Source organism: Columba livia, chromosome 8, assembly GCF_036013475.1.
Source record: "Columba livia isolate bColLiv1 breed racing homer chromosome 8, bColLiv1.pat.W.v2, whole genome shotgun sequence".
In the NCBI taxonomy this organism is placed as follows: domain Eukaryota; kingdom Metazoa; phylum Chordata; class Aves; order Columbiformes; family Columbidae; genus Columba; species Columba livia.
In genome coordinates, this window is record NC_088609.1 from 19,536,213 (window position 1) to 19,557,420 (window position 21,208).

Below are 21,208 nucleotides of genomic sequence, written 5' to 3' on the forward strand. Positions count from 1 at the left end.
TGAAAGCGGAAAAAAATTCAAAGGCCATTTTGCTTTCCTTTTTCCTGCTCTGCCATATCCCTAAAGATTTAGTCCACGTGGGTTACGACCACTTATTACATAATTCTTTCTAATATCTAGCAGGCAAAGCCATACCCCAATTTCTATGCATTTTACCATACCCTTAACCTTCATTATTTAAAGACAAATAAACTTGAACTCCATATTAATTTAGGAAAAAGTCTAGCTCTATTTAGAAACATTTTTGAATGACGGCTGAGCTGCAGGAAGACCATACAAAATTCCAATAATTTCCCCCTCAGATTTTCTAAATGGTTCCTAGCAATGTTCTCAATATTAAACACTTAGTATCTTTAATATTTACTTTGGAAAGTGTTCTGCTTTTCAACATGCCAATGATTTTTGTCTTGTCCATGCCATTGCCTTGATTCAAATTGTTGTCTTCTCTTCTTCAGCACTCTACTTTTCAACAATTTTGAGACTTTCCGCACTGCTACTCTCATATTCACATGCAAAGCTGAAGAAAAATACAGATCAAGGAGGTCTGCAAACTATCTTCAGATTATCTAAAATGCTTGTAAATATTTTGTTATAATACTATTTTTACTAGGCTTTCCTTATAATACAGAAGTTAGAACAGGAAGAAAAAAAGAGAACAAAAAAAATAAATTTCTAAAACCTTTACTTTGAAAAAAATTGTATTTTATGTGTCATTCTGGATTTCCAGCAATTACAAAATGTCTCTGAAGTTAACAATAGGCAATTTATTTATTTTTAACCAAAATCATATATGAAAAGACATAGATGAGGTTGTATCAACATTTTAACTTAAGGAAATCTGTTAGTTTTTGCCTTGGAAGCTAAAAGTGTGAGATAGGGCCACTGTTTCTAAACTAGTGCACTCAAGATTATCTGGCCCGAAAACAAACTGAAGGAAGAAAACAAGTGAAAACATGCCAGTAAGTTATAATATTTCTTCTCAAAATTTAATTTCATAATGTTTCCTTAATTGGTTCTCAGAAGTGTGACTGGATAATAGAAGTGATATCTTTATGGTTTTGTGAATAATGGGTTTTATTAGTATTAAGTTAAAGCAAACAGCCAGAACAATACATATGCAACTTCTACTACACACAATATAAAGAATGTAAATTATAAACTCTGTAAAACAAAAGAAAAGGTACTGAAAAAGCCAACACAGTGGTTACGGACTATTTCATCCCTGATAACAGGCTGGGTTCTGTGTTTAGAAAACAGTTGTTGTTTGCTTATTTAAACTGAAATAGAGTGAAATACATAATCAAGTATAAAGAAAAAGTTAATGGAGTTACACGGATTCTATGAGAACAAACTCTAGATTAGTAAGAAAAAAAATAGTAGATAGTTCAGCTAGTAAAAGAGATTACAAGTGGGCTCAGGTTTCAATTTTTAGTGGTGAGGGACAACGGGAGAAATTATCCAGGATTTTTGTAACAATTCGTTTAATAATACACCACTTTCATAACAGAAGTGTTTTACACTTGCACAATGTTAATAACTTCATTATACATGGAAGCCTGCAATAGGCTGATTACACAATAAGACTGCAAACAACCACTGGTACCTTCCTGACATCAGAAGAGTACGTAAGACTGAAACATCACCAAGAGTACATAAAAAACCATCAGCATAAACATCACCAAAATTACATTAAAAAACTAATCAAAAAATACATTTTCAAAAAGTGGTTTCGAGCAGTGCCACTGCCTTTCAGCAGCTTTGAATGGCCACCAGTATTTCTAGCAGGTTTCCGTGGCTCCACAGGCATTAATCAGGATTCACATATAATAAATAATGTACCACAAAATATACATAAAGTAAGGCAATAATTCCAAAGAGAAGTTCTGTTGATATTAACAAGCCTCTCAAGTTCTACTTTTGCAGCTGACATCATCACCAGAAGCCTTTGAGAGAACTGCAGCCTTAGGCTGTGCAGCACTGACCCGTGGCACATCCCACGCCCACAGAGAGCCCCAGTGACAGCACGGGTGCGCTGTGGGCATGGGGCCATGTCAGCCCAGCCTGACGCAGGACGGAGGCCTCCCTATGTACAATTGGGAGTATATTATTTCTTATCGCATGTGGAAACCTTGACATGATTCTAAAACATGTGGGTGTTTATTGTTCATAATCTGATGTCATAAGACATCAGGAAGTACATAATAAGATATGCACTTTCTGGAATGTAAATCTTTTAAAATGCTAGCTATTAAGTTGGGGGGAAGAGAGTGGGTAGGGAAGAACAAGAAAAGGTATAAAGTAAGGGGGGGAAAACCCCAAGATCAAGTCTGGAGGAATTAGGAGTACAACTTTTGAGAGGGAACCTTGTACATTAAAAGAATGTAGAAAAGAGGAAGAGCAAGAGGCTGACGTTTTTGAACCATGTATAATAATTGTATCCCAAAAGCATATCTGGTTTGAGACTGCAGTTTCAAGTTGGGGTTCTAACGACACGAACCACACGTGCACGTTTCATTCACATGGTTTGTGTCAACAGAATCTCTTTATGGAATTACAGTCTTACACGGGAGTTCTGGGGACATTATTGTTTATATTAAAGCTACCATTCTGGGCTCTTAGTACAGACCCAAGAATATTTGCTCCACCTGCCTGGAATGAGCATCACCTGGAAGAACAGGAGTACTTTAAAAACAATAAGATTTAGGTAGCAAAATTCTTTCAGATCAGCCCAGACGTAAAAGACAGCAATTTGAAATGTCATAGATCCCTTCCTCAAAAAGCTGAGATATATTTGTCACTACCTGTAAATTGGAAGTTCCAGTACACTAGTGGTGCATAGAATTCCCATGCTCCGTTACACTTTCCTGAGAGTAAAGCAATTAGAATAAACCTTAGTCCTAGGAACAAAGTTAATTTTTTGCATTTTAAACTTTTGGGCTATTCCCTGACAATCTATATAATGTAAATCTGACTGCTAAACATTGTCACTTGAAAAAAAACACTATTTTCATCTATTGATTTTTGATTAAAAACCATAATAAACAGATCTAAAAAAAAAAAAAATCACACTAACAAAATAAACTAAATATGAAAAGTTGCATTGAAAGGGCATGTTACATTATTCTTAATAGGACCGTGTAGAAACATTCCAATGGCAGTGTTGTCAAAGAAAAACAAAATTACATTAAAAAGACCCCACAGCCCGGTCACAGTTGGGACCTTACCTGTAACTCTGGCTGGTTGGGGTTTTTACTCTTGTACTACATGGCTCACTTACATCAGACATCATATTTGTATACCCTGAGAAATCTGACACTGAAGTCCTTACTCTATGGTCCACTTCTCCATTAGAGTTAGTGATAAAAGTCATTGGCACCCTGCTGCCCGACTTAAACTGAGAACCAAACGCTTGTGCAAAGTTCTCGATCTGGTAGGTTGCTCTAGGCTCTATGTCCTTCTGAGGATCTATCTGGCTAGTTAACTCCTGAGATGGGATCTGAAAGCTCGTTGAGGATTCCAAGTTTTTCTGTTCCTTCTGGCCGGTCAGTTTCTGAGATGTTGACTGGTAGTTAGATGAAGTCTCTAAGTTTTTCTGCGGATCAATGAGATCATCCAGCTCTTGAGAAGGAGTCAACTGTTGATGCGTAGCCTCCAAAGCAGACAAATAAAAGCCCGGTTGAGATCCAAGCAACATCCCAAATGGAGGTTTTGGCAACGCAGTCGGCAATACTGAGGTAACAGATTGGCTGAAGCCACACTCAAGTGGAGATGTAGTGTAAATCTGTTTGTCTTGAAACAGAGTGTGGTTATGGAGAGTTGAAGACAAGCTAACAAACTGGAAACTGGGTCCAAAAGCAAAACCAGTGCTATTGGTTGTTCTTTCAAAGGCTTGTTGGAGGTATTTTGAGTATTCTTGCAACATGCTTGCCTTATCATTTGAAACTGTTTGAGAGTTAGGGCTCAAGTTTTCCTCCTGAACCATGTCTGAATGTTCTCCTGAGGTGTGCAAGTCCACACGCTGTTCAGTTATACTGAAAGGATCTTCTTTCTGGCCTTCTGATTTGTGAGAGTACTGGTCCAAAAGGCTCTGTAAGACTTCATCAGGAATACCAGACTTGTCATGGCAAGACTTTATTTCGCTATTTAAAGATGCTGAGTCAATAAGAGATAAGGGAGCTTCATTATCCATAACACCTGGAGACTGGATGACGGACTGCTGGGAAGTCATGTGTCCGACATTAATTGAAAAGGCACTGTTACTGCTTGCAGTTTGTAGGTATCTTCTTTTCTTTGAAAACTGCATGGCATCATCATAATTGCTACTTATTTGACCTGGTTTACCACCTGTACTTTGGAGAAGGCCAATAGTTTCTACACCAGTATTGGCTACTAAGCCTAGAGAGCTGCTCTGTTTCCCAGATAGTGGTTTTTGCCCCAAAATATCAGGCAGCGGTGATACAAAATTAAGGTAATTTTTATCTGCCTGTTTTCTGCTTCCTTTTTTCAAGACCAATTTTGGCACCTTTTTCTGAATTTCTTCTACACCCGTGCCAACTAGACCACCACTGGAAGACACAATAGGAAGATCAACTGCATAATTTGGCATGGCCACATTACTTGCAACTTGAGATTCAGTTACTTTGCTGCTACACTTATTTCCTTTGTTTTCAGTGGATACACTTTTTGTTTTACTTTTTCTCCTTGAGGAACTTGTATTTCCCTGAGACAACGCAGCCAAGCTACCCATGTTATTTGATGACCCGGGCTCCATTCCAGCACCTGATTTACCTATGGCTTCACCACATGTTCTTCTGTGCTTCAACAGTCTATCAGTCCTTGAAAAATACTGCTGACAAGTGTCACATTTGTATGGCTTTTCTCCACTATGCGTCCTCTTGTGTCTTTCCATGTGGTACTTCTGGATGAACTTCATACTACACTGGTCGCACCCAAAAGGCTTCTCCCTACTGTGGATCTTCTCATGTCTCTGCAGCAAGTACTTCTGGATGAAACCCATGCTGCACTGGCTGCACTGGAAAGGCCTCTCCCCAGTGTGAATGAGCACATGTCTGCGCAAGTGGTAGGAGCTCCTGAAGGCAGCGCTGCAGTGTTCGCAAACGTGAGGTTTCTGACTGGGGGACGCAATGGCACCTTCTGCATCTCCCACCAGGGGGGGTTTGGATGAAGCGCTGGGCTTCCGCTTGGCTTTGATTCCCTGAGTTTCTGGCTTTGGCCTCTTTGCCTTCTTGACCTGGGTATCATGCTTTGGCTCAGCGGAGCTCCCAGGGGCACCCTCGCCTCTGCCACTCAGTAACAGGTCTCGGTGGGGATGCTGGTGGAGGTGGTGAAGAAGGCTGAGGTCCTGAATCACACTCTGTCCGGTTCCTTCCCCACTGCTGCTGCCCAGGCCAGGGGGCCTCTCCTCCCCTGCTCCCCCAAAGAGCCCCCCGTAGTGATGATGGTGCTGCGGCTGCTCCTCTTCCTCCTGCTCGCTGGGCTTCTCTTGCTTGATGCTCACTAGGGACTGCAGAAAGCCCCAGGGGCTCCTCTGCGAGGAGGAGGGAAGGGAGGGGAAAGCACCCGCTGGCTCCTTCTTAAAAGTCATGTCCTGAGGGGGAGGAGGCGCCGGGGGCTCGGCCGCCGCCGTGGAGGAAGCGGCGGCGGAGGCCGGAGGTAACACGCACTGCGGGGGGTGCTGGGCCGCCGGGGGGGGCGCGGCCGCCCGGGTGAAGCTGGTGACCGGGGGCAGGCGGTGGTTGAACATAACCATGCCGGGAGGGAAGGTGGGCTCCATGGCCGCCGCCCTCTTGCTGCTGCCGCCGCCGCCGAGGAAGCCGCTGCCGAGTTTCATCCCCCGGGAAGGCGGGCCGGGGAGGAGGCGCGGCCCAGAGGGGCTGCGGGACCCGCCGCCCGCCCGCCGGACACCGCTCGCTGCCTCGCTGGCGGGCGCCCGGTCAGCGGCTGGCTCCCGCGGCGGCCCGGCGGCCGCTGCCCGGGCGCATCGCCGCCACCCCCACCCGCGCCGACGGGCGGCCCCCGGCCCGGGCTGCACTTACGGCTCCCGCCGCCGCCTCCAGTTAAAAATAACGCCGCGTCCGCTCCACAATGGAATTAGCAGCCCCTGCGCCCCGCACTGCACATGCGCGGCGCGCGGCACGCTGGGAACGGCCCGGCCGGCCGGGCAGCCAGCGGGCGGGCAGCGCGCAGGCGCGACGGCCCCCGCCCGCCGGTCCCTTCGCGTGGCGCGGGGAGGGCGCCGCCGCCGAGGGCCGAGGGTCGGGGCCCGGCCCACCCCCGAACCGTGCCGCGGCGCGCCCGGCGCGGGGGCGGCAGTGGCACTGCCCGGAGGCTCGGCCCCGCTCCCGCGGGAGCCCCGGGCAGCGCCAGCGCCGTCTGCGGCGCAGGAGAGACCGTGGCGAACACGCGCTTGGGGCTTGCTGCCGCGTTGCTAAGAATAGCGCGAGCGACATCCTTCCTGCCATCAAAGAGCGCGGCGGCTTCCCGAGCGGGGCCGAGCGGCGGGCAGGGTGCGCGGCTGGCGCCGCCTGCCAGCTAACGGGGCCGGCCAGCGGCTCCCGCCCCGCTGCTGGGGAGGCGCGACCTGTAACCGGAATCGCAGGTGCCGCTTCACGTGTGCTCAAGTGATCGCCCGACCACGAATGTACAAACCACCCGAGCCACGGAGCGCTGCGCGGTCACCACAAGCGGGTACTCTCCTTAAAAGGCCGTTACAGAGATACTGACATGCGACATTTTTAACAAAGCCAGATCCTAGTATCTCCGTTGCTACCCTCATCTCAATACGAATGGTTGCACATAACGCCATCAAGTTAATGAAGCTACTCCCAGGACTGAGATACTACAAATAAAGAATATTTCAACCGTGTCTGTCGATCGGGCGTGTTTTACACACACGACTGGCGCCCATGTCACTGGAATCCTTCACCACGTAGGAACCAGGCAGTACATCCACATCACTCAACGTCTCACCGGCCATGAACATGACAACGAGTGCACAACCGCTGCATGTCCAGCCGTGGACAGGGGGTAACATGTACCTACACGCCACCTCACTGGCCCCGCTGCCCACAGCCTCACCAGCTGCGGGATTTGTTGGCCACTGTCACAACACAACCCTCACCACCAACACAGCTCATTGGTTCAGTTGCACATGTGGAAGAAATTTATCCTTATAACAGAAACAATATAAAAGTTTTGTTATTTTCTAATAGCTTTTTAGGTGAAAGCAATCAGAATACCTTTTTCACTATTTTTCTAATAGGGTATGCCCACTGAAATGCTAATAAAATCAGAATAGAATTCTGCTCCATTTCTAACTATTGACCACAAAAGCCCTTGATATTTCTATAGCATTTTACTACTGACTTGCAAATTCTATTAAAATGTTAAACTGCAGAGGTACCTTAGCACAAAAACTTGGAACATTTTAAACACTAATTTTGATCATTAACTTAATGCAAGTAATGCAACAAGGTCTATAAGTTACTTCTGATTTTTATACTTTATCTGTAAAAAAACATATCCCATTGTGCCAGTTCAACCTGTAATGATCAACTACTTTTCATTTTCCTAACTGGTGCAAAGTCTTGAGTCAAATTTTAAAATCTCAAAAATATCTTATTGATGTAAAAAAAATGAAATTTGATGCAATTTCTATACCAAAAAAATTTAGAAGACAATTAATTAAAACTTGCTCCTTTTATCATTTAAATAGTTTCCTTCAAATAGCATGTAAACTTAACAGCTCGTTTCAAAATGTAAATTAAATAATGGAGGATTAGGACTGCTAAGTGTTAAAAGAAAGACCAGGAATTCAAAAAACTTAAAGCAGCAGTAAAATATTAGTCAATGCCTGTGAGAAATGAGTCTGTCCCTTTATTCAGGGTGTCTGTGTTTAATGGTAAGCCGGGATGCATATAAGCCAGTCCAAGCATGAAGGGCAGTAGGACACTCATATGGAAAGCCAACTTTGTCCCTCAGTTATCAAGATAAGAAACCTGTCATTTCTCTCATTCACTCTGTCAGCCTTGAGATACTCCAAGCAGACTTACCTCTGTGTTGTACACCCCATATATCAGGAAGATGAAGAGACCCTGTAAAATAAAATGGAGGGAAAAAGCTGTTAACTCTAATCATTTCAGCAGTAGAAATACCTGAAATAAACTTTCATGGGAACAGACAAAAGAAGACACACTTCATCAAGGTCAATTTATTTTTCTATTTTTCAACATTATAAGCTGTACCTTGAGCATTTATTTGATAATGTGGGAGTGCATCCCTACAGTGTTCATGGTATTCAACTGTTTGGCAGTGAAAAACTTGGTACTACAGGATCTAAAACATTAATTAGAAAAATTAATTTTATATCTGAATGGTCTTCTGAATAAAACTGCAAAATAAATTAAAAATAAAAGTGAAAACACAAAGATGCTAAAGCAAACCGAGGAGGAGATGATTTTTTTTAATGAAATTAGGAAAACATTTACTAATTTCTACACTAAAAATCTACTCCTGCAAAATGTACACACCCTCAATGAATTATTTTAGAAATTTAAATGGAAAGTAAGAGATGTATGAGGACGGAAAAAAAGAAATAATGAAAGTAAGCAAATAGTATACATGATTTATCAAAGTTCTTTTAACAGCTTCCTTCAAATTGGTCTCTTATTAGACAAAACAAGGTAAAACAAAACAAACAAAACCACCAAACAAACAAACCAACCCCAACACCACTCACTTCAGTCAGTTGCTCTGAACGTTTTCACCTTAAAGGATGTGTTTCCAGGATCTAAGTTAGCAGTGCAACACGGTACTGATTCTTGCAATCTGCAGGCAGAATCCTGAAAAACACAGGCAAGTTACTAGGAAGAACAGAATAGCACATGGAAATAAAACATAAAAGAGAAAGCTTCCTAAGAAAATGGTTCTGTAACTCAGATTTACCATGTGCTTATAACCTATTTTTAAATTTATTTGGAAAGCAACCTTATCTTGTAATATTTATATTTAAGCTGTCTACTCAAGTATATAAAGAAAAATACTTCACTTTGAGACAGAAAATATTTTCTGAAAAGAAACTATATTTGAGTAAGAAAGAAATTACAACATTTCAATCCAACATGCAAATTACTTGAAAACAACTGGATTAATTCTGAATTTGCTCATCAGCAAATAGGCAGAAAATAGTAAGAGCTATCAGTCATGTATAATATTTCCATGGATTACAAAATGTCAGCATAAAATCCTTGGGAGAAAGAGTGGGTTTGCTTCATTTTTATTGTTTAGCTTTTAAGAAAAGCCCAAATCCAATACTTCCTTTCAGGTATTTACAGATAACATCAGTGACCTCAGCAATAAGTAAAAATAGATTCAAAGAACATACAGCTACATTTCTGAGTGTGCTTTCATATGAAATATACCACAATTATATCATGCTGCTTATTTGTAAACAGAATCCAGAATCTTGGCAACTCAGGTAAGTGAATTACTCACATACAAACTTGCTTGTAGAATAAAATCCCAGTTACCTCTTTAAATAGTGTTAGCTGACCCTTCTAAGTCCTTTTGCAGTATCATCTGAAATCTGCATTTAGACTGTGAAAAAGAAGATTTTAAGTAAAGCTATACCGAAATAAACTTAGTTTTATCTGAGATAAATATTTAAGTTATAAGATGTAAGATGAGCACATCATAATTGGACTGAACATAGGTACAAGTTCTTTTCTCAGGCCTCTCCCAGAAAAGTGAGTAAAATCACATGTGGCTTGTTATTCATGTACTTCGATGAGTGAAAAGTCTGGCCAAAACTGTCAGTCCAAACAGCGTTGTTTGGTACAATATTAAGACTAAGACTAATATTAAGCTTTTCAACACACTGGCATGCTTTCTTTTTAACCTAGAAGCACACAAATAATGTTTTTAACTGCTTCTCAGTCTCTCCCAAAATCTATGAATCTCCTATAATCACAGGCAGACAAACTATAATTAGATATTCAGGTTTAGATATATGGTAATCTTACAGAAAATTCCGAAACAAATTAGTAAAGATTCCAGATCTTGACTTGGCGTGCCAAGTTTTTTCTTGACCTTGATACCACCTCATTTAAATATTTAACTGTTAGAGCTACGAAGTGCTGTGGACACTCTTGTCTTAATTATTCTTGTAGACTTCTGAGAGGTTTTTTTGTCCTGTGTTGTTTTACCATTTTGTGTGGGGCAGAGGGCAGGATTCCTTTAACGTCAACGAATTATGCTGATAGAATCAGCCCAACAGGGATTTTACTGATTGCTCACAGTGAGTTACAAGATCTTGGCACCCACAACTGGTAGAGAGGGGTAATTTTCCACACAACACTGTCATGAACAATTACCTGTACAAACTAGCTTATGCAGAGATCAAAATAAAGAGGTAAAGATCCTCAGGTGGTTTTAAATGGTGAAAGTAATATCATCACACATAACCGATAGTTCAGTTTCTTTAGCTCATTAATTGCGAAGAAGTAAGAGCTGCTCTGTTTCTCCAGCAGGCAGTGGTGTTACCTGCAGCATGGTTCTGTGAGCGGCTGCCTCAACCCTTCAGTGGCTCAGGCTGGTCAGATGTTCTTTGGCTTCCGGGAATTAAGCAGTGTTGTGATCAAGCTAGTAATTTTATCCAGAACTGGTTTTTATATCTGTTGGGACTTAAACAAAAAAATCCTTCATTAAGAAGCACAGAAGGCACACTTGAATGTTTTCTTTGTGTTCCGATAGCACATATCAACACCCAGAGGAACTGTAACCATGCTGTGCTAAGTACCATATAAACACAGAATAAAGGCATCTGTGCCTCGACAAGGTTAAAGGCTTAGATGACCATGCACAGAGAAAAAGAGAACATACAAGCACATGTGTCATTTTTCAAGTCTCGTTGAGAGGCAGGACTTGTTCTTGGTAGTCATCAACTAGAAGGTAAAAACCTTTGGCTGAGCTAGAATCCTGCTTTTTGGAGACTAAAGAACAGAACTGCCATGTGCTTAATTACAGTTCTATTTGTCACTCTGTGCAGGGCGTAAAGGGATTGCTCAGCTTTTACACTTGGCAGGTCTTCACAGAATTGTCCTTGCTATCTTGAATAAATCAGTCTAGGGACAGTTCTAATCTTTAGCAAGTTTGTCAGGATCTGTTCCAATTTGGGTGGTACCACTGAAAGTTTACACTCTTATCAGAAGTTCATTCTGCTTTAGGGCAACAAAAACCTGCATGGCAGTTCTTTTATCAGAAGATTCTTTCCCTGATTTTAACGCGTCTCTCAGTCTGTTAGCATTTGACATTTCCTAAAAGCTTCCTTTTATAGAAAGTATATTTCATTCAAGATTAAACAATAAATTACACTATTTTTTTTGGTGTGGTGGAGAATGTTACACTGATAGGTTTAATATTTTGAATTTCGGCACTTTTTCAACATACCCATTTTCAAGTACGTGGAGTTACTTCATCCTTCTTTCAATTTTTAAGCCTTTGATCTTTCATTTGTTTGACATTACTAAGAAGGATTTTTAAGAATTCTCAACTACTAAAATCCATACTGGAATACTTCAAAAGCTCAGTTAAATAAAATCGTATTTGCAAAATATGCCTGTAAACACTATGTAGAAGAATTAAAATCAATGAAATACATTCTTAGTAAATTAATAACTAATAACAACTTGTTTTAAATGCCTCTAGTATGCCCATAAAAATTATCATCACTAAAAAATGTTTGTGGTGCAAGAAATTTTCTGCTATATGAGAGAGAGAAAGATGGTAGATCCTATGCACCCATATGGAACTAATTCTGCTTTTTTTTTCATTAATTAAAAATAACTGTATTGTGGCAGTGAAAACTGCAGATTGCAAATAGAACTCATTTTATTCACACAAACAGTTTTTCTGTAATCACAAAAAAAAAAAAAAAATTGTCTTGGCAAGGATAGATTAAGGGCTTACTGGTTTTGTTTTAGATGCAAACCAGTGCTAGAATCTATAAGCCTCAGAAAACTTGTGTCCGGCAACATGAGGGTTAATGCAAAGTATACCAAGTTCCAAAATGACAAGATTTTTCTATAATAGATGAAGTTAAAATCTTTACTTCAACAGTTAACAAGCAAGTACTGTTGTGAAATTTTGAAGTCCCTGTCCCACAAGCAGCTACTTCAGGTCTTGCAGTTATCACCTAAGTTAGTACTTGCAGACTTAGCAAACAGGAGTAGACAAGGTGACTTTGATTCAGATTTTCTGCTATAAAAACTAGAAGTTTAAAAACCAAAATAAAAGAACACAGACACACAGGAGTTTTGTAATGCTACCGAATTAACAGATCCTCAGAAACTGGGCAGTAATATACTGTCATAGCAAAGGCCCTGGGGCAGATCAGCAAGGTACCCTGTAAAAGATTCTTTGGTATGACCTTGGAGATTAAGTCTTCTTGCCCCAGCTGCATATAGAAGTAGATGATACTTCTTAGTTTAGAGCCGTGTTAGAAAGATAGTTCCACTAATGTCAGATGAAGTGGAGATGGGTAGGTAGAGCATCACTCTGGATTCCACACCAAGAACCTTTGCAAGAAATGAAGTACACAGGTTTTCAGGTCACTAAGGAGCTAAACAAGAAATTTTAGATGAAATTATATTAAATATGTGCAGTAGAATAACTGGGATCTAGTATATCAAAAGGGCAACTCAGATTCTCCACAGCTTTATCAAATTGGCATTCTGTGTTGCCATATGCAAGCCTACCCTGAAGTTTGTTTTAGATAAAGTCAGCAATAAACTCTCCACACAAGGGTATGTTTAGAATTAAAGGAAATTTTCATGTTTAAAAAAAAAAAAGGTTGGAAGGGACTTACAGAGGTCACCTGTCCACCTCTCTGCTTAAGCAGGGATAGGCTGTTTAGATGTGAGAATAAGCTATCATATGGCAGATACAGCAAAATTGTAACATGACTTAAGTATGTCATCTGCCAGGTTTTTTAAACCACCTTCCCAAGATCCTACTGGAGCACCTAGATAAGAATGTGTTGATCTGCTTTTTGAAGTGATAAGAGTCTTTTTTCTGCCTGTCTTTAAAGAGGACAACTTGGCCTTTGGAATAAACCTATAAGCATTTCAGGATTTTTTTTTAAAAGGAAATTTATCATACTATAAAAGGCTTTCCTGCTCCTGTTTCTTCTTTTCAGCGTTTTGGTTTACAAATCAAGATACTCTTTCACAACTTACTGACTACATGCAAAGCCAAGAAATGAAGCCAGGTTTTTTTTTTCCTCATCAAATTAATTATCATAATCACACCATCTTGTATACATAAAATATCTAAATAGATACAGCCCCAGTCACAGAGAGAAAGATGACAGTGTCATGCTTCTGTCCATTTTTTTTTCAGTAGCCTGTTGTTCATACACATCCATACAAAGTAGTTTTAAAAAACGACAACTATCTTGTGCTCAGAGCTTGATCTTGCTATGCCATTGCACAATTCCACCGCTGTACAAGAAGTGTCTTCCTATACAACGTTGTATTCAGAATGCTACCTGTTTGGAAACAAGTGCCAATTTCATTCTACCTGCTTACTTTTATCAGCTTATACCTTCTTCCAGCTGCCATCTATTCCTTGTGCTTGTCATCAGCTCCGAGATTACTTTGTCTGTTATTTAACCTTTGTCTGTAATTATTTTATAAAAATTTCTCCAAGTACTTTTAGTGAGCTAGGGAACATACAGGGAAATGGATTGTATTTCACTCAAATAATTAATCCATGCTCTTTAAAACAATAACATCTTTTAAAACCTTTTGTATTGAAAAAAAATTACACCATATTCTCATTCTAAAGGCTGGTCTGCTCCACACAACAAGTTAACACACATACAAATAAGGACAATACCTGTTTGCAATGTGTTACATCGTGCAAAAACCAGAATCCATAAAGCTTAAAATATGTCTTTAGGATGTTAAGATACACATACACTTCCACACATTCTAGGTGGAGTGTTATTCATCCTAGATTTCATTACTAGCCTAAAAGAAACCTCAAAAAAGCTGTCTAAACTCTCTTCAGTCAGATGAATTAGTGATAGACACTATTTCCCATAGACCTAATCTCCTTGTGATGTGACTGAACAGGTTTGCCACATCCTCTCCCCCATTTTTCACATCAGATCAATTCTGTTTGCATTAGATTTGGAGACACACCGGAAAAGAAACACAGTATTTGAGGTCGCATTCCAAATACAGCTTTTTGTATTACTTACCTGATGCTACCCCTCCCCTATTAGCAGAAGTCCTTTCGGGCTTTCAGATGGGAGTTTTGCCTGGTTACAGAAAGGCTCTTGGCACACAGCAGTACAGTTATTGGCACAAAAGTGCATAAAGACAAGGCAGCCCTACGTGCTGCCTGTAGCTCCTCCAGTACTCGGTCAGTGAATCCTTCTTTTGAACAATACTCACCTTTAATATTAGAAGATCACTGTATCTGTGACCTTTCATATATTACTGTTGTCCTATTGTTGATGCAAGAATAACTGCCTTAAAATCAAACATAAAACATGTTCATTAAGATCCCTGTTATCAGAACTTATTGAATGCTACTTCTTACAAGATATCACACACCTCTATCAATTCTGAATTTCTGTGAGAGGTAATAATTACTTAGCTCTAGATTTGTACAGATCTTCAGACATCTCAGTTGTACTGATTTCAAAATAAATTTTAAACTGAATTAGACTTCAACTACCGTTGCATATCTGGGAAATGTTGATGGGCCCATAATAATATACTATAATATTCAAACCCATATATTAACTTCCTGATATTATGGTTGTGGATCTGAAACTCTTAGCAGAACCAGCAGCTACCCAGAAATAGGGTTGTATTGTTTGGTGGAGTGATTTTTTTTGTTTTGTTTGTTTGGGGTTTGTTTTCCTTTTTTTTTTTTTCTTTTTCCTACCCTCCCGCCCCCCAATGTTTTTCTGTTTTAATCCTTGCTTGCAAGATGGGGCCTGGTTTTCATAATAAAATAAAGTTACAAATATTAATTTTGTAACTTCCAATTTGTATTTTCAAAAGGAAAATAATTCAGCTAAAAAAGGAAAAAGCCAGATGTTTCCAAACCAAAGATCCAAGTGTCAAATATACACTACATTGTTTTGAGAAACTTTGACGTTTATTGTAAGTCTAAAAACGTTAGTATGAAAGTAGTTTCCAAAGGTCATGCTTACATTTTCTTGATTGTACCATAGCAAATATGTTCAGTTCACAATTTGAGTTCTTTTGAGCCAGTGCTGCCACATGATTGTGAAAGCCATGATGGGCTCTCATTGCTGACACATAATGAAGCTCTCTCAACTATTTAGATTTATACTGTATGTTGGGTTCCAAATACGCCTTTGAAATTTTGCTTTCATTTGTGTTGTTGCAGTTGCACTAAAAACCACTGTGCTTACATACTTTGAAGGACTCTTCATAGTTCTGCTGCATACTAAGCGATGAAGCCTTAAACTGCTCAGTTGATGGTGGTAGTTGACCTTTAGTAAAAATTCGAGAAATGCTAAATATAAAATAGTATCTCAGGTATAATTAATAAAAAGAACTTGCAGCCCTTTACCTTACAAAAAAGCCCATGTAACTGTAGGGCTATATAAATAATTGATTTTTCAACTACTGTCTCAAAATAGGCACTGAAATTAATTGCTACCTCAGGACTGACTGAAAATTCATGTGTTCTCAATTTTTATAGCAAAAGAAAAACATTTAATTGAAGGGGTGAGAAACTTTTAAATTTAATTGCGCTTCTTTTTCAAGTATTTAAAGATCTCACAGAAGTATATTTTAAAGTAGTGGATTTTAAAGGGATGAGCATGTTGACACATTATTTTCCTCTAAAAACAATATACACTTTCAATGTTCTTTCTGAGAAAACTAGTCAGAACATTTGATGCAAGTTCACACATCATTTCTGCTGAACTGAGTTTTAATTTCTGCCTAGCACTAAATAATTCATAATTCAATTAAGCAACTTCAAGATAGTAAGAAAAAAAAGTCTCTTTCCACATTAGTTTGCAAAAGAGACAAAGTGCTCTAAAAACGTATTTTATGAAAAGCAGTTGTCTGAGTTTTATATTCCAAAGAACTGTCTCACATTCCTTTGCGTCACCTGTTTCAGTTCCTGTTGTCCATCCCTAACTATCGTGGAACACTTTTGTCCCAGCCTTCCCACTCTCATAGCGTAAGTCCTCCTTGACATTACACACATGGTTAGCCAGAAAGGGAAAGCAGCCACTCCAGATGACATGCAAAGCAACTTGGGGGCGATGTTATCAGAAGGTCTGTGAGGAAAGGTAAGGAGGAGAGGAGGAAAGGCTTAAACAATAGGAGGAACAGTAGCAGTAGCAGACTGTATCAGGCTGCTCAGACAAGTGCATCAAAACCAGATTAGAACAGATAGGCTAAATCCCAGAAACTTAGTCCGAACCTAGCCAGGAGAATAATTCTTAAAAGGTAATTCTGTGAAAAGAAACAACAGTTCTACAGCTTTAAACATTCAGTACAGGCTATGAATAGGATATCTGCACAAAAGAGGCATTAGTTGAATGCATATGGTATTAAAAGCATCCTTTCAAAATAAAGGTTAGTGTCTGCAATTAAATCCATTGTTAATCTAACCAGAAAATGCCCTTAAAACGTACAGCAGTTAGAATATCATGTAATGTCTAAAAACTAATTCATCTCCATGCAGTGTGATTTAAATTGGATCTTTGCTCACCACTCAAGCGCTGAAACTGGCTGTAGACAGGCAGCTACTGAAAAGCAAAAAGGAAGATAGAGACAGAAATTCATATGATTTTCTACTAGTGCCTTCCTTTACATTTTTTACGTTTCTTTTTTACATATTACCAATAATTTTACGTTTAAAGATTGAGTAGCTATTTTCATTTGGCCATGCATGGCACAACTGTCAGTTTACTTGAGCTAACTACAAGGACAGACCACAGTAATTCCAGTTCCTTTGGAAAAACTCTTACTTCAAATGGTCAAAAAATACATATATAAACTCAAGGCTTTGCTGTGACCTGAAAAATTTGTTCAGTAATTTTAGGGAAAACAATGCTCACAGGGCCTTCAAATAGCAAAGTGGGGTTTCTGGTTTGGGTTTCCTTATCTTTTTATTTTGCTTATGGTAGTTGGTTTTGTTTGTTTGTTTGGGTTTAAGGTAGTCACTTCAGAAAAGTCAAATCAGCAGGATTCTTTTTACATCAGATTTAATACTTGGAAATGTCTGGTTAGTCTGGAGAACCTGCAGATATAAACAATGCAATGCTGAATGGAAGAGGAGATTTCATATTCTAGTCTAATAACAAAGCACTTTTTTTTTTTATCCCTCCTCCAAATATTTTACATTTCTCCTGTAGGGAGTATTTTTCTCCATGAAAAGGTAGATTGCATGAAATTTTAATTTAAAGAGGCATAGTCTAATAGCAATAAGCCATGCCAGAGTGTGTATCAAGAGACTCATTGGCAAGCCTTTTGAGTGATCGAAGGCACTTGGTCTTCAACCTGTTTCTTTGCAGCATACACAGGACGTGCACCGATAGCCGACACATACATCTTTGTGTGGCTTATTCCTACTACATATTAATCAACATGGGAAGCTTATGTTGGTTACTAGTCATTCCCCTACAGCTAGAGAGTACTGGAAAACAAACAAAGATTTTGTTTGCAATTGAAAGAACACAGCGTCTTTAGGGTCTTGGGAGAACCATGACTTTCAGTCTGAAGAGGCAATACTTTCAAAGTTCCAATCAGCATTTAATTTTGCTAACTCAAGCAGCTTCAGATGTAATACTGTGATTCTGCACGTAAAGGCGATCACAAACACAAAATTGGAAGGAGTCAATCCTACACTGTATCTTAAAGAGAACAATAAAGAAAAAAAAAAATACATTGGGGTTTCAGTGCCTCAAGCACAGTGGATGGACTCTACCACATTTACTAGCGACATTTACTTTCTCAATTTACAAAGCAGAGTAAACCTAACAAAATGGTGCCTGACATTGAGAAGATTATTCTTAGTCTGTATGAACTCATTTGTCAATACGTTCAAATTCCTATAGACGGTGTGTTTTGCCTGGGTCTTCTTCATATTTTTGAAAACATTCTCCAGTATTGCATGTAATGGGATTGGTGTGTTGCCTCACACCTGCATGCACAATATGCAACACTAATTGTATTCACGTCATGGAATGTTTTCTTTGGCTGATGGACTGAAAAGAAGAACCCTGACTTTATGATTACTCCATTAAAAAATAATTCGATGTTTAGCTCATTATGGGGCATGTCTAAGAGCTACAGTGCAGCCATTGTGGAACTTCAGGGTTCCTATAGAATCCTGTGTGATTTGTTTATGATGTAGTGATGATTGACTGTCAGTTACTAATAAATGGTAAATAAAAAAGTAACCTGTGATATTAAAGTACTACATTAGCTACATTGTGATTAAATTACAGTAACACCACCAGCTATAAACCTTTATAGAATCTCCTCAGCCATGCAGTAATTCTCCTAACTATACTATTATGTAGAGCACAAATATTTCTTTGTAAGTCTGAAGCAATACATCAGGGAAGCATTTACTGCTAAAGCTAGATTGAGAGTAAATGCATCTTGGGTTGCTATGAATAAAGCTCTAGCTTCTCATTACTTTATGACAAGACACAGAAATTCACTTTACTTTTCATTTAAGCTTTTCTGCTTCAGTTTATAGATGTATGCCTTCACGCTTTTATTCCCTTCTCGCTTCAGCCGTACGTAATAAATGATTATAAATTTTCACATTTGACCACCTCTCTGCTAGTCTCATGCTTAATGCACAAAGTTAGGAAGCTGCAGGTAAAAATTTCACAAACACTTTTATTTATGATGTTGTCCTTGGTAACGGAAATTTCAATGTACTGAAATGAAAAGTATGATTAAAGGGATACGACGTCCTGACAAGGATAGTAGAGGGCAGCCTTCTATTTCCCACTGAAAATATATAATACTTTTTTGACATCAATTTCATAGAGAATAGACATGGGCTAGTCATGAAAAAAAGACACAAACATGTTTCTAACTTCAGTGTTGTTGTGCTGTCTTAAATTAAACTTACTCCAGAAATATTTTGTCCAAGTTACACAGCTTTCAAGTTCAAGTCAGGCACATAGGTAATTTTGTATAAACAAGACGCTGTGCAGTGAAAAAAAAGCCTTACTGGTAATTTTCTGCAAAATTTTAAAAATAAAACAACTCTCCTATGAAGAGAGATATTATTTTCTCATTTCCTCCTGTCACTTTCCCTATCATTTTATGACTACAATAGGATTTATTGCTTGGAGCTTTTGTCTGGTTTTGATTGTAAATTCATTTTGGCTAACTCCTATTGTCCTATGCAGCTGAAAAGTTGTCACATGCTTGAAACAATTTAGAAGTAGTACCTTAATGATGACTGGTTTATTTTTAATTAAACCTATTTTATCTTCTCCTTAAAAAATAAATTAAAATAAAGGTTTAAAAATCTCATACAGCATTAAGAGTATCGATCGTATTGGCAGATAAATGGTAGAACTGAAATAACATTAAGGTTATGTCACTACAATTTATAGTTTTAGATTACACGAAAAATAAATGCATCTAAAATCTCAATTAATTCCATCTTCTTGAGCAACTTTTGAAATTACAAGTGGCACATTACCTTTGGCAGGTGATGTTACCAATTAGAATAACTTTATAACTTTATAATAAAAATAAATAATAAGAATAAAAAGAAAATAAGAATAAAAATCCACACCAAACACCTGCTAGAGTTTACCATCCAGACAAATATTCTATCCACTTTCAAATAGCATAGATACAAATAGAAAACATCCCTTTGAAATGTCCTGTTTATGGAAATAAGAATTGAACTACCACATTCCAGAGAATTAAAGTATGTAATTATGTTTAAATTTATTTTAAAAGTTTTCAAGATAACCAAGCTTCTGCATTTAGGCTTTTTAGGAAAAACAGGCAAACCAGCCTATGTAAAGGAAGGGGGTAGTTCAGGAGTTCCATACATGAAACATTGAACTTTTCACCCCTAAATGACTTGTTTCAAATCCTGCTTGGATTGGTACAGACTAAAACTTGCTTTTATGCATTGGGTACTCTAACATTCTGTGATTCTGTGAATATATACGAAACTCTCAGTTTATACTCACCATCACATGTGTCTGTGAACAATTCCTAGTGAATGCTTTTTTGCTTTTTGTAACTAGCATTAAAGGGCATAATTAGCAGAGAAATAGTAATGACCAAACTATTCTTCTAATCCCGTGAATTTCATAGATTAACTACCTTGACAGAGCAACTCTAGCAAATTACCCCTTTTCTTTAACAGTACGAGTAGTTTAAAGAAAAAAAATACAGAATATCATATTGGTATTAAAAAGTTATGCTTATTAAACTTTTGAGACATTGTTTCCCAAACAAGGGTTGAGGAATTGTAATTAACTTTTTTACAAACAGATAAACAATTTGTTCTGTTGCAGATACCCAGTCATTATGTTATTAAGTCAAAATCCTCACAGATGTACATTCAGAATGCTTTTCAGCCTGTACTTTTAACAGCATCTTACCTTTCTTTAACAGGAACTGCAGATATTTTGTGAGAGATTCCATTTGTTGGTTAGCTATCACAGAACCCTGAAAAAATACATTATGTCTTATGTCTGTTATTAAAAAAACCCTCACAAATTTTAATAAAAGCAAAATTACTGGCAATTATCATTTGAATGTCTATATTAATCCATTTCAGATTTACTGTTACTCTAAGGTTTTACATCTTGATTTTTTTTCTCCTACCCTACCCCACAATTACAAGCCCCTGTGGTCATTTATTCCTTTTATAACCACCGCCATTATAATACCAGCAATCTACATTACTGAGCATTCTGTATAGTGTCCTTACTAAAACACACTCTATTCTGAATGCATTTTAATATTTGCAGCTTGAAATCTGACAACAAAAAAACCTTAGACATGTGGGATCAATTAGGCGAAATAAAGCATACAGGTTAGAAGTACCACAACAGAGCTCACACTTTCTTTTTAACTTGCTAATGTCTCTGACCCCTCTGTACAAAAGCATTTTAATCAACATTTATACA

At 38.7% G+C, this 21,208-nt stretch overlaps 1 protein-coding gene and 1 long non-coding RNA gene across 2 annotated transcripts in view; both read right to left on the minus strand.

The window, feature by feature from the left end:
- Positions 1-20,910, minus strand: part of LOC110362259 (uncharacterized) — a 108,883-nt gene extending 87,973 nt beyond the window's left edge. The window contains exons 1-9 of the long non-coding RNA XR_010474337.1: positions 20,678-20,910; positions 16,792-16,828; positions 16,183-16,354; positions 15,477-15,553; positions 14,478-14,555; positions 10,561-10,700; positions 9,549-9,615; positions 8,759-8,861; positions 8,073-8,114 (exon numbers count right to left, since the gene is read on the minus strand). This is a non-coding gene — a long non-coding RNA (uncharacterized LOC110362259). The remainder of the gene's footprint in view (positions 1-8,072; positions 8,115-8,758; positions 8,862-9,548; positions 9,616-10,560; positions 10,701-14,477; positions 14,556-15,476; positions 15,554-16,182; positions 16,355-16,791; positions 16,829-20,677) is intronic.
- On the minus strand, positions 1,057-6,126 carry ZNF281 (zinc finger protein 281). Its single transcript, XM_005499001.4, has one exon. The coding sequence runs from the start codon at positions 5,849-5,851 to the stop codon at positions 3,221-3,223; it is 2,631 nt and encodes an 876-aa protein (XP_005499058.3). The 5' UTR covers positions 5,852-6,126; the 3' UTR covers positions 1,057-3,220.
- Positions 20,911-21,208: the final 298 nt, after the last annotated feature.